The sequence below is a fragment of the Passer montanus genome, unplaced genomic scaffold (assembly GCF_014805655.1).
Source record: "Passer montanus isolate IOZ18808 unplaced genomic scaffold, ASM1480565v1 scaffold11, whole genome shotgun sequence".
Taxonomy (NCBI): domain Eukaryota; kingdom Metazoa; phylum Chordata; class Aves; order Passeriformes; family Passeridae; genus Passer; species Passer montanus.
Window position 1 is genome coordinate 18,884,665 of NW_024357613.1, and position 25,690 is coordinate 18,910,354.

General features: G+C 35.7%; 1 protein-coding gene across 8 annotated transcripts in view; it reads right to left on the minus strand.

The window, feature by feature from the left end:
- The window catches only part of ADGRB3 (adhesion G protein-coupled receptor B3), a 446,997-nt gene that overhangs the window by 236,241 nt on the left and 185,066 nt on the right, over positions 1-25,690 (minus strand). For all 8 annotated transcript variants that reach the window (XM_039727349.1, XM_039727358.1, XM_039727398.1 and 5 more), the window contains 5 exons: positions 18,533-18,697; positions 15,488-15,652; positions 14,441-14,605; positions 7,752-7,853; positions 7,072-7,178 (listed from right to left, as the gene is read on the minus strand). In XM_039727349.1, coding sequence (XP_039583283.1) covers positions 7,072-7,178; positions 7,752-7,853; positions 14,441-14,605; positions 15,488-15,652; positions 18,533-18,697 — 704 coding nt within the window. The remainder of the gene's footprint in view (positions 1-7,071; positions 7,179-7,751; positions 7,854-14,440; positions 14,606-15,487; positions 15,653-18,532; positions 18,698-25,690) is intronic.

Consider the following 25,690-nt stretch of genomic DNA (forward strand, 5'->3'; position numbering starts at 1 on the left):
ACCAGGCAATCAAGGAAAGGAAAGTAGATCATTTATTGACACCCCTGCCTATCAAAATCTGTGAAGGTGAAGAGGAATAGCTGGCATATACCAATATAGGTATAGACTGAGAAAGAAGAAAAATGTTGTTTTTGAGGCATCTGCATTCAAATCTATAAAACCAAGCCTGGCTGCTTTGCTCCGTGGCTATATAAAAAGAAATGAAGCACTAAACTAGCAAAAAAAAGGAGTAGTAAATTTTTTAGTAGGAAGCCTTTCATTCCTCAGAGTACAGCAGTCATTTCACTGAGAAGTGCATGGACAGGCTGATACGCTGCCCTTGTAATATAATTTGGAAAAACAAAATCATCTCTAATGAGCAGCAGCTGAGCAAATCATTATTCACCTCAAAGCTCTTTTTATCAAATTATATTTTAGCCAAGCACTTGCAAAATTGTAAATAAGGCTGCTGTGGAAAAAGTTGAAACAAAATTATAGTATGAGCAGAAGCAGCAGAAATGCATTTTTATGGCTATATTATTAGTTTGGTATGTAAAGATTCACCTGCATAAGTTCCCATAGTTCTTTGTAAGTGCTAATATTTTGACATGAATGTGATAATTCACATGTAGATTTTTATTTCCTAACTCCCAAGAGTTAAGAGATATTTTACTTTTTCGATTTTCTGATAAAAAGCAGCCCATTTTACATGAAAGCATGTTACATTAGGTGTTATATCACTAAAAGTGGCACTGTGTTCTGGACCCCCAACATAAGAAGGGCATAGACCTTTTGGAGTAAGTCCAGAGAAGGGCTATGGAGATGATCAGAGAGATGGAGCACCAGTCCTATGAGGAATGGCTGAGAGAGTTGGGATTATTCAGCTGGGGAGAAGGCTCTAGAAAGATCTTACAGAAGCCTTCCAGTGCCTTTTTACAAGAACATGTATTGACAGGACAAGGGGGAATGGTTTCAAACTAAAGGAAGGCAGATTTAGATTAGATATTAGAGAGAAATTCTTTACTGTGAATATGGTGAGGCACTGGAACAAGTTGACTGGAGAAATTGTGGATTCCCTGGCCCTGGAGGTGTTCAAGGCCAGGTTGGATGGGGCTTTGAGGGACATGATCTTCTGAAATGCGCCCTGCCTATGGCAAGGGGGAATGAAACTAGATGTTTTTTAAGATCCTTTTCAACCCAAACCATTACATGATTCTATTAAAATACTGCCTTATTTTTATCACAGCAACTAAATTCAGAATTTCATCATCTAGGCTAGAAAACTGTGCTGCACAGGTTTATAAAATGGTCAGTATTAGTAGAGATTTTCTGATACTACTGGAGATGTCTTTCAGGAACAAAGTTTATTGATGACAGGCTTTAGTCTTCATCATTATTTATGTGTGTAGTTCAAATCTCTTACAAACTAGAGCATTCAAAAGACATGTAGAGGAAAAACTACTTTAGGCAAAAGGGCTATTTCAGTGTGTCGTACGACAATAATACATTACTAATACTTTTTTAAGCTGATCCCTAATAAAATTACCTTTTTTTTTTTTTTGGTAATTCAATAAATCCAGTTGCTTAGTTTGAGTGCATGACAGAGTAGAAAAAAGCAATATCATAACCTGTGAATTCAAATATTTCCACAATTTTCACAAAATCAATTTCTAAAGCTCCACAGTAAGATTTTATGTATTAATGGTTTTCATTAAAAAACAGTCGAAACAGCTTCAATGTTCAATTCCTAGAAAGCTGATAAAATGAGAATCTCATTACTCTTCCACACCTAACTATTTGAATCTCATTTATATTTTTTTTGTCAGTCCCCATTGAAGTCTTTTCTTTCCTGTTTTTCAGATTTCGGACAGTTGGTGATGAGGTGAGTGGTTTCTTGTTTCAGTTTGTTTAGTTTACTTTTGCTTATTTTTCTGTTTTGTTTTTTTTTTTCTAATTTAGGTGGCTATTATCCACACACTGTATTAAGAATACATGAAGAATTCTTTATGCTTCTTGGAAGCATGATAATGTAGTGTATTCCTAATTCTGAGGTCTTGCTTCTTAGTCTTATTCCTTATTCCATACCAAATTTGACAGGCTTCAAGAGCGTATGAAAGCAAAATGAACTCTTATTTGAGGCATTTCAAATGGATACCATCTGAAGTAGGCCTGTTGGGTCCTAATCACTGATTCTATTCTTCGTCCTGCAGTCACTCATAAACACAGTACAAATAAATTTCTTAGTCTCAGGAAAGGTTTTACCCTATTTATCCAAATAAAGTAAAAAAACCCTCAAACCACACCTCAGAAGACATTAGTCCAGACTAGCCAAGTCTTGGGTAAAGTACACAATTCTATGTGAAATAATTAGGCACATAATTTTCTGCTTCCAGATCAAAAGAAGATAATGAGCAATGAGGAACATACTTCGTAATATTATACAGACTAAGTTTGGGTCATTAGATCATCATCTAATTTGCCTTTCTACATATAACAGTCCATTAAGCTAGCAACAGATACACTTTAAAGAGATTAAAAATCTTAGTTAGACTGAAGTAGTTCAGTTTTCAGAAAATGAAACTATATGCCACGGGTAGAAAGAGAAAACAGGCTTCAGCAAGGTCCATAACTTCTGCTATAGAAGTAATTGATTTGGTAAAATGGTCTGAGAACACAAATTATGTCTATCCTACAGAAGGGAAAAATCCTCCAAATTCTGAGAGTTTACTATGGAATTAAAGAAAGGAAGGAATTCCTCACTATTAACAAAACTCTGGTGATCAGTATGTGATTAAGAACTTTCCAGAAGGAACTGAAGAAAGGATTTCCTCTGGCACTAGAGTTTATTAAAGTTTATGACTTTACTTCATTTCCATCCACAATAAAAAAGACACTTGGAAGAATTTCTTGTTATAATCCCCTCTTTCTCAAGAATACATTTTAAAAATTGCACATAATTGGGAAAAACATTCTTCTCAGCTACAATGACTGGTAACAGACTCAAGACACTGTGCTTGACTAAGAACATTTTCTTAATGCAAAGTTGCAGACACTGCAAACACATTAGGATAATGTAAGAAAACCAGAACAAAATATGGTATGTGATCTGTGATGTTTCTTTTTCTGCTCATCAAGTTAATTCTTGATCCTCTAGGTCCAGAAGGCAAAGTCTACCTATTTATCATTCTGAATTTTCCACTTATAGTGTTTTAGGTAGAACAATCCTAACTAGGTTCTTTAAATATTATTATTACAGCTAAGCAAATAATTTCCTAAAGGTTTATTTCATGGATTTGGGCATTTTTGTCCCTTAATATGTTCAGTGAACAAATTTTCTTATTAGTCAACCAGCTGTAAAAGCTGGTCAAACAGTATTTGTTGAATTAATTTGATGATTGATTTGTACCAAATGTAGGATAAATTGTTCATGACTAATTGGTTCTGTTATTCAAAGAGATCTAATTATCATCCCTAGCTTTAAAAGGAACCTGTACCATAGTGTACAAGGTAAAATAAACTAACAGAAGTACAGGCTGTACATTTGTAACACAGCTGACATTTATAATTCTCTTAAACTGCTTTCTCTCAAACTCCTATAGTGTAGGACACAGTGCCCTTGAAAGACATAAACTGAGTGTTGATCTCCACAAGTCAAACCATACACCTCTACTATTTCATCATGTTCAAGTGCATAGCCTCTTTAGAGGCTCTGTGTTTGTTAAAATTTTACTATGCCGGGGATTTTCTGAGTTGTCCCATGGAGATGTAGGAACATTAAGAAGGAAGAGTGGCTAGGTTCTAATTCAGAAGACTTGAGATAAATTTCCTGCTTAAGTGGTCTGAGTTCTCCATCAACAAAAAATGCAGATGTAGCACAGACTCATCTCAAAAATATATTGAGGAGATATATTAATTTAAGACTGGGAATTATTCTGAAACTGTTGCAATAGAATATTAACCATAATATTGATATACGTATCAAAAAGTGGTCCACGAGTCCAGACAATGTAACTCAACCCTGTTTTCCTCTGAGGTGCCATAACCTACATCTGAAGCGCCAGGGCACGCAGTAGAGGCAGTAATTCTGCCTGGCACATTCTGTAAGTGACTGGAAAAAGCCATATTATTCATGGCACTGGGGATTACAAGCAAAGTATATTATCTTTAGCATTATGGGTGTATTTTTAGCTTTAATGACTCTCCATCTTTACAAACAGACTTTCAAATGGATTTTAAGATTAAAATATGGTGCCATTCTAGCATGATTTACAGAGCTACCATGCTGGTCTCAGTAAAAGTCTTGAGTCAAGCTGAATAACACACAGCACTAGCTGGGTTTCAGCTTTTCTAATACTGCTTATTAAGGGTTGAAATTTGTCCCATGTCAATTCCAGGTGAGTAATAGAGAAAAGCTGTAAAAATAAAAGAAGCTTTGTGCATGAAGCAGTGAATCTACAGTAGTTACATAGAGTAAGGAAACAGTCTTCAGGGGTCAATCACCTGTGGTTATGTGGTAAAATTCTACACTATATTTAGCAAAAAATTGTGGTTTCCTCAACTTAAACTCTCTATCCTCCTCTGTCCCAGAAAATCACCTTTTTATTGCCTGGTGACAATGGCCTCTCTGCTATGCTATCCTCTAAAGGATGGTGGCATTGTTTGGGAGAGTGCCCACTGGTATGGTCTGAAATGGTCAGGGAGCATGATAACACATGCACAGTTAAACTGTGCAGATGACTACACGGACAGCTTTTAAGCTTGAGTTTATTTAATATTATAATTATAAGCTTCCAATTCAGCACCTGTGTAGCCAGGTTAGCAGGGTCTATGGCCAAGGAAATATTCTCCAGCTGCCATCATACCGAACACTTTTCTTTAGATAATATTTTCTTAGGTACAGCATCATGTGGATTCTACTATGTGATTTCTGGTTCATATGCAGCTTGATTAGAGGGCATAAAGACAGGGACTTGTCTGTATTCTATGCTTTAATGTATTAAATATTGTATTTATGTATATCAACTGCTTTATATCAGCTTCAGGAACACCATTTTTTTGAACACTGTGCATCTGATTTTCTTTTATATATTTCAGATAATAAATTAAAGAGATTCAGCTCAGATTTTATGGAAATATTCAGAGAACTGAGTGATATCCTGCTCTATTCCTGGTCTGCATTGGTAAAATAACTTTATTGGTAAGTTAAGCACACTGAGACAACTCATACATGCTTTCATAAGCACACATATTTATTATAGCAACACCGTCTGTCAGCAGCTTCCTTATAAAGCCCTATTTTCAGGGATTTACGGAACTGACATATGTATCGTAGGGGGACAAGCCTACATTTGCAGGGCAATGACCTTATAGGTCTTTACCTCTGTTTTCTCAGATTCTTTAAATATGCTGCGTTGTTCACTTTGAGAAGCAGAAAGATGTAAAACAGACCAATTTTCTTTGTGAACAGTTCCCAAGTGTTAAAGAAGTCCACTTTAATTTGTATGCACATGAGCTAGACTTAAATTTTGTGCAGCAAAAAGATATGTTTAGGTGCTTCTGTAATTTTAAAGAAGCATTACCAATTTTTAAATGTTCTTTGGCAGAAAGAATATTTCACAGTGTAATTTACTTATAATTAATATTTCAAAAAAGGAAATATAGAAAAAAGATAAATCTGCTCTAGGTTAGAAATGTCTTTTGTCCAACAAGTCAGACTTCCGGTTCTTGAAATATTACCAGTGCCTACCAAAGCACTGAATAGCATGAAACAGCATTTTGCATAGTTTGAGCTGCAAACTATGATAGACCTAACAAATGAAATTGTTGCAACAGAAAAAAATACAAAAATTATTAAATGCAAAAATATTACAGCCAACTTAATGTGTTTTTTGAGCATGAACTCTAAAGGGAGAGATAAACATGCAGGCAGCTGTGTAAAATAGGCTTCTGTGTAGTGGGGAAAATTCTTTTGACAATCTCTTCTGTCCTATCTTAAAAATAATTCTTGCTTTGCCCTATCCTGAAACTGAATCCCAGGCCTCAATAAATTTGGTCTAACAAAACAGAAATGCAGCTCAAAGGAATTAATCATAATCTCCTCTAAGTAGCAATCCAGATTTGAGGAACGGCAGCTAGGCTACTGCTTTTCAAGCCACCAAAAATTTTTAAACATGTTACAGAAGTGTTGCACTTGGTTGAGAAGTTGGGAAGTTATGAAGCACAGAGCTGTATTAGCGTCCCTCTGCTGAATGATAAAGGGAGCAGTGGCCTTCGGAAAAGGATTCAGAGTAATAAGAATGTCAGTAGAATATATCAAGCAGGGAAAACCCATTGTCCATGAGAATCTTTAAAGGCTCATTTCCCACTATAGTATTAACCTGGCTGAATGCTTCAGCTAGGGACATAGAGGGTAACTAATATACCTAACATATACCATGGTAACACATTTATAAAGCAATATATATTATGTATTACATCTATCCATACAAACATGATTAGGCAGTACATAATTGTATAATGCCTATGCTTCGCAAAGAAATTTTTTGTTAGGCTTTTTGAAAAAAAAAAACCTCACATAATATTCTTCATCTAGAGTTACTTTACCTTTTCCAAGACACTGTGATAGATTTACCCTATAATCATTTCCTATTGTTACATTCAAATGTGAAATTCTAAATTTGAGAGCAAAAAGAAACAATCCTGGCTTCCTACTCTGCAATTAAAGAATACACAGTATTACAGAATTCTCAGCAAGTTGCTCTTCCAGTAAAACTCATTTATTCACATCTCATTTTCTAATAAACTAAAATTTGTCTTGCCTCTGACCCCTATAAAAATTTCAGGCAGTGGACATGAAAGAAAGGAATCTGACTCATTTTTCCACTTCTACAGTAAGACAAGGCTTATTTCACAAACACCAGCATTATACAAGATCAAAATAATATCCATTAACATAAATTATTCTTTCTCAGATTTGTTTTCCTCTTGGTATTGCTTAACAGAAACCTGAGAGTAAATAAGTAAGTTTCTTTTTTAAGCCAGTGATTAGTAATGAATAAACAGAGCAAGTACTAAAGCTGACTTTGCACCTACTGAATGCTGCAAGTGTCTGTACTCGTTTGATATGCATCTAGCAAAGCTTGGCTGTTCCCAAAAGGCCACTCCATGAACACTGAGAGAGCAGCGTCTGCTAGTGGTGCCTGTAAGACACAAAGAAGACAGAAAATATTTATATAAGTGAGAGCAACTGGAAAGAATAAACCTTATTTAATCTATATTCCATGCTATTTTAAAGGCACACACAGAAACAATTTCATGTAATGACCATCGGTATGTAGAGAGTAGTACAAGATCCTGAAACACATTTCAATGTTTACTTGATTGCTTTTAGCAGTGTTTGCTTAATTAAAAAGATTTTTATGTTCTCCCTCATTTTCCTCACTTTGCCTGATAGATCCAGTCAAATTGATTTCTTGTCAGCTTTTTCTTTGTGGCTATAATGCTCATGTGTACCTATACATATACATCTGTATATATACATATGTATATATACAGATAAATGTATACACACCACAGACCCATGCATATATGTAAGCTGTAAGAGACATCATATGTACATGTGTATATTTGCAAGTATATGCCTAAGTCAGTATGTTTATACAGATATATTCACATATATGCATATTTATATGAGTCTAGTAATAATTTATCTAGGACACAAAGCAAATTTCTCCCGTTTTTTATCACCATAAGATTTCAAAGTAGTACTGTACCTGTGGCATTTAGAGGACATCGATTGAATGCCATGTCCCCAGCTGGGGTCCTTTTCCACACCATTGACATCAAATAGTCTTCAGGACATATTTCATAAGGCGCTGTCATTTAAAAATGAGAATTTAAATAGAAACATTAACATATTTTATATCAGAAAAATAAGTGTTCCATTTCATCCTGCTTTTTCCTGAGATGTGTATGTTAACATAACTTGGGTTAATTTTAAGTTTGAAGTAAAAAAATGAGAAGTGTGAAATTTTGCATATCTGTCTTTGTGATGGTATTTATTTCCTATAACATGTGGCTTTATTCTCTCCAGCAAGCAAGCACTTTTTAGGCTGTAGTTACAATGTTAAGAGGTTTTACTCTTTCTTTCCATGTTGCTCTATTTTGATCAATAACACTAAAAAACTATCACAAATTATGAGACTTAAACTGTGATAAGTTATAATGCTAATCTTAAACTAAAATTTGTAGAGATTTTTCTAAAATTGAATCTTTATGTGAAAGAATCAGTTCTTAAAAGACAGCTGAAACATCAAATGTGCTGAGGGTGCTAAATGAGAGTTGTGTATTCTGAAGGATATTATAAAACCAGGTTATTTCTTTGAAATGTGTTTCAGTACAAGCTGGTAATTAAGAAAGTATAGTCAATAATGTGGGACTGAATGTCTATAAAGCAAAATAACCTTTTATTGGTTATTGCAATGCCATTTAAAAGGAAAAATATTGTCACAATTTTGTACTAACAGAACTGCATGGGGAAATATAAACTTCAGCAAATGCTTTATGTTTTATTTTCACATGGTCACAACAGCAGATTCCTCTTGCTCTTTGTATGTTAGTGTATATCCCAGTTTATGATTTTTGAGTAAATTAGATTAGCACAGAAAATGTCTGGCTGAAGTAATCTCACAACTCACATCACTGACATGTTAGTTAATGAAATCCAATTCACTTCAAGTTCAGCAGAGAAAATCAGGAATTGTTTATTATTAAATGTATTTCCAAAAAAAAAAAAAAAAAAGTAATCCTGCTGTATTACAGCAAAGTGGTTACAAAACAAGAAAAAAGAAAAGAGAAAGGAAATTCATTCTAGCAGATGGTGTGATAAGGCAGAAAGCAATTCAATGATTCACTCATGGTTGCATGGGAAATCTCTAGCAGAGGCAGGAACAGACTACAGATTTTGCCCATCCCATTATCTAACCCATAAAATCGTCCATCTTCCCTGTTTTGTAGTTCTGCTGACGGAAGTGTGAGCAAGGGAACTAAGTAGACTTTTGCACAAAGCTGTACCCTCTCTCTGTAGAGGACAAAGAATACCTAGCAGATGGCTCAGTAATACTAATATGAATCACAGTTGGGCAGAAAAATTGCTTGCTAAATTTGCCTCACCATCAGCATTCCTGAATCGTAAATCAAGGCAGTTGGTGCTGCTCGAAACGCAAGAGATGCATTAATGGCAAAACCCAAAGAAAGTCAGTTAAATTCATAATCTAGAATACTAGCCCTGCTTCAGATATGCCCACAGAGTGAATGCACCAGGACAGTGATACACTGGGAAAAAACCACATTTGATAAACATAAGCCATCTGGTGACATAAGCAAAAGCAATTACCATTCTATTACGACCTTATAAACAAAAGAAATGTTCTGTTTTGAGGAGTGTAAATTAACATAATAAGGAGGTTATATTATAAATTACATAAATTCACTAGAGCTTAGAGCTCTTTGAGAACTGTATTTGTTATGCAGCTGTGGCCATTTCAGATGTGTTGTGTTCACTAATCAGCACTTTAGGTGCTGATTCTCAGAACTAACTCTTCTTCTCTCCACATACTGAATGTTACATGTGATTTTTTTTGCTTAAAAAATATATATACATGCACACTTCAATACACTGTATTTTCTTTTTTACATTAGCAAGCCTCAGGTAATATCAGAGATTTCCCATCTATTTGGAAGGGTACTAGTGTGCTTTTGAATTAAAGTTTTCAGAACTCAAGATTATATTGAAACTTTAACCTAGTGCCAGAGATAAACAGTGCACTTGTGTGTTATGTCCAAAAGTGAAAGGCACTCCCAAGATCTAGAGTCATCAGGAAAGAGATGTGGGAGCAGCTGGAACTTAGATGAAGTTTCATTTAGCCCAGGCAAAGACCTTTTCCTTGTCTCTGGCTGACTCTTGGCCTTTTAATGCCTTGTACAAGGATCAAGGAATGCTGCAGATAAAAACAAACTCCTTCTTCCCAAAGCTAAAACCTATCTGGCAGAGCTTACTCATCAGGCATTCGCCCACATAAAAGCATCTGTGAGGCTGCAACCCATGTCGTTCATGGAGGCATTGTAGGCACACTGGAGTGGTTCTGTATCTGAGTTAAAAAGCCTTGTTGATCCTCAGAACCAGTTCAAGTATTTCTGTAACTATGGCACAATTAATTCATAACACACCCACAGATAAATATGAGTTTGCTGTACAAAATCATAAAGAATTACTGAATTTAGAAGCAAATAGCAAATGCTGAGGTAAAATTTGCTACCACTGGCAAATAAAAGGCAGTCCTCTTTCACTCTTGATGTGAATCACCAGCATCTTCCCACACAGAGCATGCACTCAAATGTACCACGTTACACCCTGTAATGATAGGCCTGAATTCATCCCACCTAAGCACAAATATACAACAAAGTCAGTGGTCTAGAAGCAGAGTCTTCTTCTGACATTAGTGCATCTCCCAGAGGCAATCAACCCAACTGGGACCTGTGGAAGCTCAGTACAACACACAAAGCAAGAGACACAGGCAGCTTCACAGAGTCTACCATCTACACAGGCAGGTAACAAATACGGGAAAGAGTAACGAAAGGGTGAGACAAGTTAGCCTACAGCACACAGAAGCTCAAATGAAGGTAGAACTACAGCTCCTCTCTTGAATCCTAATTCAATGCCCCAGGCAAAATTATCATAAACAAAGGCAATAGGAAAAAAGCTTTGGGATGTCTTATAGATTAGTGTTGCAATCAGAGCCAAAAAAACTCCCCAAAGCTTTTATTTTTTTATTTAGCTGAGTATCATTTGAATTATTTGAGTCTTCTCCTTTCTCCTATTCTATCTTATCTATTTAATATTGCTGTGAAAAAAACTTCTATCATCAGTGGGAAATGATTAGCCAATCTTTAGTTGTTGTGCACTCTTGTCTTTCTGTCAACTAACAAGATAGTCTAGCATTGTTTTCAGTTATACTTTGGTCTAAAGTGCTCCCATATTGGGTTTTATACTACTGAAAATATGCTTATAAGAAAAATGATGAGAATCTTTTTTGAGTAAAATCCAGGTAAACCATTAATATTGAAAACATGTCTAGAGTTAATATAAATTTAACTATTAGGAAATGATGTACTTCTAGAAACCAATACTGTATTGTTGAAACACGGTATATTATTCTGCTTGTCATAAGAACATAGTCCTTTTTTTTATAAAATTTAATTTACAGAAGTCTTCTACCCTGTATAGTGCTGCATTTTGGTTTTGGTTCTCCCACCTCCATTTTTACTGACACATTTGGTGGAAATTGCCTTATTTCTCTTATACATTCTTCTACAAGTTTCTGATCATCTTGCCATGCAACTCTTTATCAGATGCATTTTCTTTTGTTATCTAGCTGTCTACATTATTCTTATGGGACAGACATAGTGCTCATTCATCTTGTGTAAGTTTTCTGCTGTGACTCCTGAGTGACTAGCTGTTTACCAAATATAGAAGCATTTTTTACTTTCTCTGATTTATTTCCAATTTTCTGAAGTTATCCTTCACAGAAAAATATTTTGAGTGCAGAGTAGTGCTGACCTACTAAGAGTGACGTTTAACTTAAGACATTTGGGATGCAACAAAGCAGCAATAACTGAAGCCAAAATATCTTCAGATCTTTGTTTTTCATTCCTAGATTATTACACAATGGAAGGAAAAAAACAACAGTTTTAAAATTTATAGCTGTGAATACAAACAAATCACAAAGATGCACAAAATTTGTTCAGAAACCAAGCTTTTTTGAGAAACAAATTTTCAGATAGTTGTTGCATACAGGTAAAACATTACAAAGTGAAGGCCTTGTAAAATCATGGCTCAGCTCTGCTACTTTGGTTAAGCAGAAAAGGACTATGGAAAAGTGACTCAGCTGAATTAGGGGTAGAAAAACAAGTTATGTAACCATCTTGTGTTCACATCATGGTGTATGGTGGTTGGTTGAATTATATTTGTTATGATTTTAATCTATGCAGCTGATAACTGGCTAATTGTTTAAAAAGGCCAGGTTTTTGCGATAAAGCAGTTCTCCTTTGCACCTGCCTGGGGACTCTGCGTCACTTTGCACCCTCACCTCACAGACAGCACTTCTCTTAATACTGATTAAAGTAATTCAGTTCATGCCCCAGCCACTTGAAGGGAAGCACTGAGAAACTATGAAGAAAAATTCGTATTATACTCAGATAATGCAGAGCTCAAACTACAGAATGTGCAGACACGATTTTCAGCTGTCCAGTAAGCACTCTGTTTGCAAAGCATCTCACTAACATCAGTCACTAGAACAGAAAAAGACTTTATTAGCCTTTTGCTTACACAGTTTAAAGCAGCTATAATTTAACTTTTTGTAAGTCTATAGACCTTAGGTTGATACAAGCAGGTGCAGCTTCACAACCTTAACAAAAATATTACATAGTTCTACACACCTAAGGATCTAGTTTTATGCAAAACAATGCTAATACAAGAAAAAGGACCAACACTTTAGTTTTCTAATTTTAGTTTTCTCATTTTTCAGTGGCTTACATAGAATAAGAAACCAGTGAGACAAAAATAGCTTCTTTGAGCTATTTCAGGGCTAGGAAGAAATGCATACAAATAATGAAAATTTCTTATACTTTGAACAATGCTGTATAGTATTTTCCAATTTTACTCTTTGTTTATAGAATGTAATTTGTAAATAATTTCATAAAATTTTGGTAAATTATCTCTACATTTAAATCTGAGACTTCAGAAATGTAAATCTAAAGACAAATAAATCTGTAATTCATGTCTAATAGTCTACACAAACATAGTTTGTTAAAAGGTGCTTTAGGTTAGAGTTTCTATAAGCCCTCTGAATCTAATCTGAAATTAATCAAGTAAATAAATAAATTCACCAAATGGCAAATAAAGTTCTGTGTGCATTTGACTTGTAAATACATCTGTAAAATATTTTATTAACAGCAGGTGGCAACCTTTGAAAATTGGACTGCAGCAGTATGGCTTTACTTTTAAATATACAAATGCAAATTATTTCAAGAAGGGTTTTATAAGCAGCATCTAGTTCATCTGACTGCTTATTGAGAAGATTCATATTAATCTTCTATTAGTGTTGTGCTTTATAGAGGAAGCCTGCATTACCTATGAAAATTAGTTTTCTTAGGAATCCAATGCAAATACTATTTTGTAATGCTTTTCAAATAATGAAATTTTTATTAAAATTAAAGGGATCATTTAAAACACAAGTTAGATTCAGTTAGCTTCTACAGTATAGTGATATAACTTTCTAACTACAAATAGTCTTTTTGTTGTTCATCCAATGCAATGAGACTAATTGTTCTACTGTACTGCAAATACCTTGAAAACTGTTCCTTGATGTCTGTCAAGGGATCAATATGCTGCCTATGAAAAATATGGGCTTGATAACATAAAATTCACATCTGATAAATTTCTCATTTCCTGACCCAAAGCATCCCTGCCATTTAAGTCCTTCTCTGACCACCAGAGAACACAGCCAGCAAAAATGTCCAGAAGTCAGATTGCTAGATTGATTTTTTGCTGCTTCCTGGCTTGCAGTTCAGATTACATAATTTCCCAAGTGGATGGCTAAAACATCCTACCCTACTAACTACCACTTATTTTTTTATCTTTCACCTGTCCAACAATACGTTATTTTACTTTAGGACAATGTGTGTTTATGATAAATACTATCTGATTCACAGATTCTTCTCTATTCATAATTTTTGAAGAAGCTCAAAAAGTACACTTTTATTAGCTTTTAGTGGGAAAGAATTAAATCTGTTGGGAAGGCAAAGTAAAGAGTGATACAAGTGTTATATTAAAAAAGTGATATTTAAGCATTACATTAATGCTTAATAATAGAAAGATGTGTCTTTCAATTACTTTCCTTTTTGTAAAATGTGGCTCACATATTCATTCATTCACTCTCTGCACTATGGTAAGGCTCACTTTATCTCTTATTTTTACTGCACTGGAATTTACCCCAAATGTATTAGACATGTCACTTGTACACTGGATAAAAGGAATTCCAGATTACAAAAACAGCCCTGATATTCTCAGATACAGTTCATTCTTTCTTGCTCCTGTTCCTGCTCCAAATACTATAGGTATTCCTAAGCAATCAAGTATGTTTTTATAACTCTTTTTGCTATGGTATTTTGCTTTACTCAAAACTTGATGCATTGCTCATATGTCTAATAGGGGTAATTTCCACTCAGCTGCATAAACAGAAATGCACTGAGAAAATCAGCAGTGACTTGTCTAAAGCAAGGCCAGATATGGCTCCTTATGTCTATTACTCTACAGACACTGATCTTGTCTTTCCTAAAGATGCCCATTAAAGTAAGCCCTATTGTAGTGTAAATAATAACAGCAATTGTATTTTCATCTTACCAGGACACCTCTGCTCACTGCACCGTCTAACTTCCTCTCCGGTTCCTTCACACTGCTGCCCAGTCACAGCAGCACCTTGGCAGATCCTTATCCGCCTCTCCCAGCCACCATCACAGGATTTGGAGCAGCCACTCCAGTGACCCCACTGGTTCCACTGGCCATTTGCTGTTTGGAGAAATATAATTACAGTGGTGATATGATGACAGTCATAATGGAGAATTACTATTTTTTTAAATTGATTTGTATAGTGCTGTTGTACAGTAACAATACACATTTACAATATGGCTAAGTACCCTTAAAAGAAACTAAGTAAAAACATTTTTTCATGTGATATTGTGAGATCTTGATTTCTACATGTTCTCACAGAGCAAATGAGGCTTAAAGCTAAGTCCATATAGAATCTACACACCGTGAAAGGCTGCTTTTGTACTGTTAGAGGATCATGAAGTAGTCTCAGCCCAAAAGGGAATCACTTCGTATCTATTTACTTTTTAGGTTCATGAAAAACTTATTTTCTTTAGGTTTCAAAAATATCTGCCTAAAATTGCTGAATGTCTTTCAAAGAGCAATAAAGCCAAAAAGTTGATGTGCAGCCTTCCTGCAACCTTTCAGGGCACAGTCTTCAGCTTTTTTCATCATCAAGTAAGTAAGAATGAGGCCCCAAGACTCACAGAATCACAGAACTGTTAGGGTTGGAAGTGACGTCTGGAAATCACCCAGTCCAAACCCCCTGCCAAGGCAGTCACCTGGAGCAAGTGACATGGGAACACCTCCAGGAGGGTTTTGGATGTCTCCAGAGAGGGACACGCCACAGCCTCCCTGGGCAGCCTGTTCAGTGCTCTGCCACCCTCAATGTAAAGTTCTTACTCTTACGTTGACATGAAACTTCTTGTGCTGTAGTCAGTGATTCTGCTCCAGCCTCGCCGTGGCTGCAGCTGCTGTGTCCCTCGCAGCCCGCCGAGGCCAGCCCGCCCTGCCCGCCCGTCCCGGCCCGGAGGCGCTGCCGGGGCAGGCCGCGGTGCCCGCCCGGCGCCGCCCGCTACTCACCCGTGCACTCGGGGTTGTGGCACTCCCGGCTCTCCGCCCAGGGCCCTCTGCACTCGGAGCCGCCGTGGGCCGCCGCCGTGCACTGCCTGCTTCGCTGCTGGGTGCCATTGGAGCACGTCACCGAGCACTGGCTCCACGAGCTCCACTCCTGCCACTGTCCGTCCACTGCCGCCGCGGCCACAAAAGAGATGGACACAGCAGAGTTACCAGCGGAGCCAGGCAGGTGACCACAGCCCCTCGGGCTGGGCCCAGCCTGGCTTCTTATGGCAATCAAATGCAGAAACCAGGGATATGAGCTGCTTTAAACTAATATTAAACTGTTTTCCTTTTTTCTTCAAGTAAAGAGCATCCCATCTCCTCTAATTGCACACTGATGTAAAAAAGGATAAGTAATTATTTTGGTTACATACTGTTTGAAGGGTCTTATTAAAAACAAGACCTTATAAAAAGACTGGTCTTTTCAGGCAAAAGTGAGAGTCGTTCTTGTATCATGTAAATAAACGCTGAGCCCTCTGAAGTGATTGATAAGAGCTGCAGGGATAGTTCACATAGGTCAGATTATAACACTACTGGTCCTGACGGTGAAACTAGGAGTCTTTAGTTGAACAGGAAAAGGAAAACGGGAGTACCTACTTTGCCTCATATACAGTCTCTCTTCTCCGTATTCACAATGCTGAATGTATTTTTATCATTCATCCTCCCTGTGAGGGAAATGATCCCACTTCTTCAACATTCTGTTGCAATAAAATGTAGCAGGACAGAAACTGCCTGCCTTCCTTGCTTCCTTATCAGATCTGCTGTTGTGTTTGCATATTCCATAATCTTCTTTCTGAATTTGACAAGTTAAATGTCTAAACAAAATGAAAATGGTGGAAATGGCTCTGTATTTAGCAATTTGTATTAGCCCATGCACTTGAGTTTGGATTAATATTCTCCTGAGTAAAGGTTAATGACTGTTATTAATAATTTTGTATATCAGAAAGCTTCTTGAGGTAAATGAAAATATTAAAACCCAAGGTAATGAAAAAACATAAAACAATTATGCTTCCATACAAGTTAAAAATTATATGGTCTATAATAATAGCACTAGGCAGTATGTTTAAAAACAGGCAAGCATTATGAAATGTGTTATGACTAATTGTGCTAATTCAGGATCCTGCATTCATAGAGATTGTGGCAATCATCAGTTCCTCATTGCCCCTGCAGTTAAATATAATCTCAAAATGTAGGTTCTAATATAATTTTGATTAATATTCGTCCTTGAAAACCTGGTTCTATAACTACTAGTGCTATATAAGCACCACAACTCCAAACAAGGAATTTCACTTGGTGCACTTGCCAAGCCCTGTTTTCAGGATTCTTCTAAAGGGGAGTTGGAATAACAGCTCCCTAAACTGATGGTGTTAATATCTAAAATAGAAAGAAGTATCTTAAAGTTAGTCATTAAACATGCTGTTCTGTATGGGTGCATCACTGTTCAGGGAATAATGGAAGCAAACTATTTTGCTAATGTCAGACATTAACAACAGAACATTTCAAAGATACTATTCATACCCTGGATCTCAGCACCAGCGAATTAAAGGAAGAGACTTTCTGAGGCTTTTCCCTGAAGTTCTGTATTAAATATTCCATGTAATGCCTGAATGTGAACCACTTCTCAATGCAGATGCCTCTGAAGCTATGAAGCTGAGCCCTGATAATTTATTCAGAAGAAAATGGAAATCTTTCCAAACATGGATGCTAGTTCCACTCATTAATCATAAAAGGTTTATGTGAAGAGGAAAACATTATGGAAATTACATTTCAATGCACCCTCGTCAGTTTTATTCGTTGCTATATAGTATTATTTAGGATAGGAAAGATCAAATCAATTATTATACTGTCTTTGGAGAAAACTCATTTTGTGACTTCTCATATATATTTCATACATCTCTCTTATTTATCTTTAGGAGAAAAGAGCATGTGAGTTTTCTATTTCAGAAATACCCTTTAAAAATAGAGAATTCTACATGAAGATTCCCTTAATAAATTGAAAATGCAAATTGCAGCAAATCTTAATATTAAGCAAAGACTTAAAGTGCTGCTTTTAAATGTAACAGTAGAGAAGTGCCTCTAAAAGTCATTTAGGTACAAATGATGGTTCAAAATCTAGAGTTCTCAAATAATTATTTTTGACATATTAGGCCAAAATATCTTTTGTGTTTCTTCACAGTATTGAAGCGAATTGGATTCATTATATGTATACATGTATTTTGAAAAAATTGGTCTAAATTAATCACAATCTAAAGACAAAAAGTTCAAAATCAATTTTGAAAGAACACTTTTTTAAAGTAATCTTTAATTTTAGTAGATAGATTAAAATGAAGCCCATACATTGTTTATTGGTTAGTGGCAATTTTTTGAAATTGGCTTTGCACATAACTACCAGAATTGAGGCCTCTAAATCTGTACTAGAAGAACTTAACGGGTATTCAAATAGTGTCCTAACTTGTGTGAGCCTTTCTGTCTGTACACATGTAAATAATATCCATTTTGGATAAATTAGAAATTTAAAGATTATGGTTTCACAAATATGTTTGTCATATGATGAATATTTGTCATATGACAAATATGAAATAATTACAGTGAACCTCTAAGCAAACTGTAATTTGGAAACTGTATTTTGTATTCTGTAATTTGTACAGATATGGGGGACACAAACTATGTGACCTCTGAATGTCTCTCTTTGAGCCACACTCAGGAAGATTTTTGCCTTTTGGTTCTCTGAGACCCATCCTGAATCAAGACTTCCTACACAACATACTGTGCCCTACAGACAGAGCACCTCAAAGAAACTAAATATTGCTTGCATCTGTCTTGAACAGTTACCATTCTGACTACATACGTTAACAATTACAGTCAGAATTATGAACAACATTACCCAAGCTAGTCACTTTGGATTATGGTTTGTTTTTTTTTCCTATGTGCAAAGGGCTATAAAGGAAATCACAAAGAACCGACATTAAATGCACTGTAAGAAAGCAGAGAGTTGCTGCATGAGCTCACCAGGGCAGAGTGCAATATTGCAAGGTTTGTGCTGTGTTTCAGGTCCATCACATGATCTTCCCCCATACTGGGGAGGTATACATGACCTTGTCCTAGTTCTTTGGCCTCGACCACATGTGAATGAACACAAACTCCAAGGTGACCATTCCTCCCAAACGCCATGTACTGCAACAAACCATACAGATTTTAACCAGAAACAGACACACAAGTAACAAAAGGATTTCAAATTAAACAATATCAACATTTTAAATAGGAGTTATTTTGCCACCTTCAAGGAAGTCAGTAAGGTAAGCTTTATCATAGGAAAACATACACTTTTTAAAACTTAGTTGATTTTAATTTAATTATAATTTCTCTAAAATATATTTTAAAATATACTTTGAAACACTTTCTCTAATCTTTAAACTAATCTCACTATCACAGTTTCTCTTCTTTGACTGTTTTACACAAGATGACTTTCCTTTCCAGAAGTTAGTTATGACACCTTTGGTCCCTGACTTGATATGTTTAACAGCCCTGATTTTCAGAAGGCTAGCTTTTGTGAAAATCGGGCATATACTTTCTGTATCAAAGCAACTCTAAAATCTAGAACCAATCAAAATTAAGCTTTCTTTTGAAATTATAGGAATAAATGCAGAAATTGCTTACTATGTCACTATTACAAATTGCGCCAGTAATCTCAAAGTTTTTTCAATTGTTTAAATACTGGTAGAAATACAGCAGCAGATGTGCTTGATTACCATCATCAAAAATTCCAAGACCACATAAGTAAAAGAGATATATACCATTTCCTTAAATGAACATATTCATTGATGTAACAGACCATAGCACATGCTTTACTCTTGGAAAAACATTCATTCAACCAACCGCAAATACCTTCAGAGTTCACATAAATTACAAACTTATACCACTATTTTTATATACAAATATTTGATAATATTAATATAAAGAATCATAGAAGATGAATTTTTCTCAACTTCAAGAATTTTCTACTATAGGAGAAACTGATATACAATATCCATGTGAGCTTACATACTATATGCAACCCCTTTACGGAAAAAATCAGTGAAATTGTCAGAAAATTCTCTACACATACATTCATGAAACAGTTCTATATAAACTGAATAATACTGCAAAGCAAGCTTTACCTATTTTTTTCTGCTTTAATAAGAGCAGTTGCACAAATTTAAATCAGGCAATGTCAGAACAGGAATGTAGTGATGAGAACTGCAGTCATGTTAAGCATTTAAGAGAAATCTAAAGACCTTGCATCCAGACTGAACATCTCACTCAGTACCATATACTTCTGTTTCTGAAGCCCTTTCTGTTTGCAGGGTGTCTGGAGGGGCAAATTGTGTATAACATCTGAGTTTATCAGCAGTAATGATTCACAACATTACAGAAGAAATAGATTTTCTGTTTTGTCCTCACTTTTTTTTCATCAGTGTGAAAGAACTTCTCATATATAGGTTTCCTTTGCCCTGAAGGCACATATCCCCTGTCCAGTTTCTACAAATACAACCCTTTTCTTGCAGGAATCAGAATAACATTTCCTGAGGTGAAATTCAATTGCAAGGCTGTGGAAGGACATTCAGCTCCCTGGCACATTATCACAAATTCATCAGTAAGATCAAGGGGAATTCAGCAAGTAGGTAAGTTCTATTGCCTTTCATTTAAAGTAAGAAAAATTGTCATTTCACACACTATGTTGAGATAAAAAGTTTGTTAGTTAACTTCTGAGAAATTGTACCTGACAGAAAATGTCAAACTTTATTCAGGGAAGATTTTAACCCACTGGACAACAGCTAAATCAATGAAAGGTTTTCATTTGGTCACGTAAAAGTGGTCAAAAAGACCACATTCTACATCCTTATTATCTTATTCCAAATATCATATCCATCTGCACTATTTAAAAAAAATAACCCTCAGGAACAGTCCAAATTAATGTTAAAATGACAGATTTTAGTCTAGTTAATTTGGAAACCTTGATTAATTTTGACATTTTTGTCAAAACCAGAAAGTCTTGCACTTCTAAAAATAGTAAATTTATGACTACACCTGCCCATAACTCTTTTAGTTTCACCTGTTCTCAACAGGTACTATAGTTCTACAGTTGTTTTTATTCAGCTATATAATTGAATTTTTTTCCTCATTGACAAGGTATTAGATTACAAATCCAGACACATCTCTAAGATTCCCAAATTTTTATCATATGAGCAAAATAAATGAGTAAACAGTTTGTCAGATCAGATTCCAAACACTAACCAGTAATAAAAATATGACATAATTTCATCTCCTGATACTACAATGGTTGATTAAAATGTTCAGATACAACAAGATTTTAATGAAGTATAAAACTTAGCTAAACAAAATTAATCCAAATTCTAAAAAGATTATTCTCCAGAAAAATAATAAATTGAAAAGGTCTTGACTCTATGTAGACATAGAGTGGAGTTTTTCTGGGCACATACAAGCTTAAGCCTATTGCTTAATTTGGAATTTTGATTCCATGCTGTCAAAATGTTCTAAGTTGTCTTTATTTGAGAACTAAAAAAATATGTGCTGAATTGTACTGTCTTTAACCAAGAGGATGTGTATTCCTTCAGGCAAGAGTTGACTGCATACTAGCAGCAACAGAGAACAATTCCTATGTGATTTTGGAACTAAACATAAGCCAAAACAAAATGTTTCATTTTGGGTGGACTGAAAGCAGCCTCTATCTGTTTGTGGTTTGAATTTAGCTGTGCCAAAAATCATCTTCCATGACAAATTTTATCTCATTAAGTAAAACTTCCACAGCACCTTCTTACATTTGCAGACTTTTATATCTGAAACTAGTAGTCCAATAATAAAATCAAGGATAGAATAGGCGTAACACTAAAACAACACTTTACAGAAGTGCCCAGTATTATCCAAATTATCTTTGAAAGAACATCTTAATTTAAAGTTTCTTACCCCTGATTTTTCTTTCTGGCATTTTATTTACATCTTCTTTCTTTAACACTATTTTCTAAATGCAAAAAAAAAATCCCCTATAGCATCTGATGAATTATAGCCAGATGAGCTATGCCAAATTACACCAGATGGAGAGCTGGCCCGCAGAGGAGTTACTGTTTTCTATAACACAATTTCAGATGCAAGATTCATTATTTGGGACAAAAATATTCAGATTATTGCCAGCTTCTCTGTCAAAAACATTGCTAGCACAACAAGTTTGGATTACTGCAAAGCATCTTTCCCATCTCTCTGCCACTCTGTGAACCTAATCATGTTGAAGTGAACACCCACAGTGTTCGCAACACACAACTGCTGTGAAGGGGAAGGAGGCGTTAGGCCATGCTGGCCTTCATCCTACAAACATATTTTGTGAGATTTTTATTGGGGTTTAAACGCTTTTTATTTGTTCAGCTTTAAACTGAACAGATATTGAAAAAAATATGGCTGTCATTGTGGTGCAGGAAGGTCTGGTACTGTCTGATATCTTCATCAATGACACAGACAAGCTGAGTGGTGTGACTGACAAACCTGAGGGAGAGGATGTCATCCAGAGGGATCTGGACAAGCTGTAGGAGCAGGCCCATGTGAATGCTATTAGGTTCAACAAGGTCCTGCACATGGCTTGGGGGCAACTTGGTTTCAACACAGGATGGGAGATAATGGGATTGAGAGCAGCCCTGCAAAGAAGGACTTCAGGCTGCTTATGAGTGAGATGTTGGACCTGAGCCAGCACTATGCTTTTGCAGCCCAGAAAACCAAACATCCCCAACTGCATCAAAAGCCTCATGGCCAGCAGGGTGAGGGAGAAGATTCTGCCCTGATACTCCACTCTGGTGGGGCCCCACTTGGAGTGTTGCATCCAGCTCTGGGATCCTCAGCATGCAAAGACATGAACCTGTTGGAGCTGGTTCAGAGCACTGCAACAGAGATGATCAGAGGGATGGAACATCTCTCCTATGAAGCCAGGATAGAAGAGTTTGGGCTATTCAGCCTGGAAAAGAGGTCTCCATGGAGACCTTAAGGCAGCCTTTCACTGCTTAAAGGGGTGTCTAAGAAAGATGCAGACAAGCTTTTTGTCAGGCCCTGTTTCAATAAAATCAGGGAGAGGAAAAAAGGGAGGTAAGTAAAACTACCTTAGCAAATAACACCAGCCAAAGTACAGCATTTGGGAATACAAATGTCTGAAATGGCTTAGTGTATTCCTGCTCCTGCCATGTCTTGCTTTACCCATAAGCCTGAAAATGCTAAGCTACAGCTAAATTTTATGGCAAAAGGTGTTCTACCACATAGAGAAGTAGGAACAGAAGCTGAGATGCTCTGCAGGCATGGAAATCCCATGCTCTTTCCCTTTAAGTTCTAGCTGTGTTAGAAATCATTCACTAAACTGAAATGAATCAGTAGCACTGCAGTAATGGATCTTGAGGTGTCTCCACTCACAAAAGGACCAGTGACAATAAAAATAATCTGAGCTATGTTTTGTTGTTTACTATGCTCCACTTCTCTAGAATAGTATTAGGTCTGAAATAAATATAAATAACCCAAAAATATGTAAAAAGTGGTTCCTTCATTATTTTGCTTGAACTATCAGTAATACTATTTTGAAATTTAAATATCTATTCCAATACATACATATATATGAAGCTGGCATATCCCATTTTCAAAATTTTCCAGGACACTGAGATCATAGAGAAATATGTTCTCTAACATTCCAGTGAGCATCTTGGACAGCATATAAAATATGTTAAAGTGTACATAAAGAATATCTAAAGGCAATAGAAAAAATAGTCTGAAAGGTTTGCATTAGTATTTGCAAGTTTAACAGGTTCCTTTGAAGCCTATCGATAGATGCATAAAGTACAGTAGGTCATTCTGCATATGTTTTTTATGTTGAAGGGGCAACTTTTTGATTAAGAAACATTCCAGCTCTCACAATGTTCTCCACCCTTTTGCTAATCATTTTGTCAAACATCTATTTTAAATAAATACACTAGTATACAGACCATATATTTTTTTATGGATGGACCAGGGACCAGAACTATGCAACTTTCTAAGTCAGGATACATAACAAAATGAGGACAGAGGATATTTGGGCTAGTAATTAAAGGGATGTTTGAAAAATTAATTGAGCAGTGCCTAGGAAAAGCATATTTCTAAATTGCTAATCTTGCACACTGCTACACAGTAGTGACCCTGTAGTCAGAGAAAAACATAAAGTGATAACATATTTTAACTACATGGAACAATATGCAAGATTAAGCCCAGAGGACTGATTATTTAGGAAAGGTAATTTAAGATACATAGAGATTATAAAAATCAGCTGTGGTGAGCTGAAAAAGAAAATATCTTGGCAGTGCAGACACTAAGAATTGGTAGCCTTTGTTTATACTGGGTACCTGGAAACTAAAAGCTGTATCCTGAAGTGTGACGATATACGGAAACAGCTCCTTTGTGACCCAAGAAATATGGAACAGTGTTTTAGGGTGAGCATTGTTAAAAGTTTGTTTGACTATAACATATCTAAAAATTAACTTCTTTCCAGTTTAAATTTGACAGCAAATTAATTACTGTAGTTTTTGCATTACATGGATTTTTTTGTTTTGTTTTGCTTTATTTTTGTATGAAAACGTATTATCCCTTTCTGGAGAGAATGAAGATAAAATTCTGAAAATTAGGTGATTTAATCCTCTTTCCTCTTTTTAGTTAATATTAATTAGCAAGAAATAAGGTAGAACTCATTGTGAGAGATGGACTGTGTTTTCATGTTCATTCTTCACATAGCCTCAAATGAATATTTAAATCTATCTTTGATTGTTTGCAATATTTTTTCATTTCTTTTACAGTTCTCCTCTTTCATTTTTTTTTGTACTTGAGAGTTCTTTTGCAGTTATTTCCCACCTCTGGCACAATCTAAGCTACTCTAAATATTTTAGAAATACCTGCCATTTTTTTATGGAAACACTTCCACATGTAAAGTTTTACCACTTCTAACGTATTAAAATTCAGCTCTAACTTGGCATTTCTACTCTGAAATATTAGAAAATTTAATGTGAATTGATTAACTTAAGCACAATAGAAAACATTAGGTGTTGAGAGCAATTCTTGTTACCATCATGCATTATCTAGAGACAATCTTGTAAGCGATTTTCCATTACAGAGGCTCCGTAAATGCTTATAATGCTGATACACAAACTCTGATGGGATCACATGCACTTCCCATTGGCTATTTTTCAACACACAGTAACAAAATGAGAGTTTGATTCTACATGTTACTGCTCATTGAGATAAAGTGCAAGAGTTCTCTGTGTATGACGATTTAATTAACTTAAAAATATACTGAACTTCCCCAGAAGCTGAAGATGGCTCACCACTCTCTTGGGATTAAATGTTACAGAGACGAGGAATTTCTACTGAATCTGTACTATATACCATCTGAAGGATGGTTTATAGTCTCTTTTTTTTTTTTTTTTTGCATTTCAGTCACAGCAGAGGAAGAATAATCTAGTCATGAGGCATATGCCTTTCCTCTTGCTTCCCATCATAGATCCACAGGTAGAGTCTAAAGAAAGATGTGCCCTTTCAGCAACTAACTTGAATATGCCTGTCTCTTCTCCTTAGTGTATAACTACTGCTGAACTCCAACGATGTCCAGATCTCTCAGACAAAAGGAGTAAGAAAACTGTGATGCAAGACACTGATGACCTTTACCGTGTGTCAGATGTAAGAGAGTTACTTTTGTCTGATCTTTTTTCCTTTGATAGGTAGCTGTTGCCCTTTCTTGCCAGAACAATGTACAGGGAAGTCCATGAAGACATAACTGTGCACAGAACATTGCCTGGCCCATTGCCTAAAGGGAAATTCTAAATGGGAAAACAATTGCAGTGTCAAATAATATATGTTAACCCACCCTTTTAATTAGTCTCTGCTCCTTAATGTATTCATTATCTGGATTTCTTCCCTAGTTTGTCTTTGTACTCATGCTACCTTTTATTTTCTGAGTGAAAATTAGACAATATAGACTTTTAGAAAAAAAATAGGAAACTGTCAGTAAAAAAGATGCTCTTGTTCCATATCTTGACTGTTCTGAAAATAAAAATAATAACATACATGAAAAAAATTCACAGGTGAATAGAACTACAATTCTCTGCTTTAATTGAAATGCCC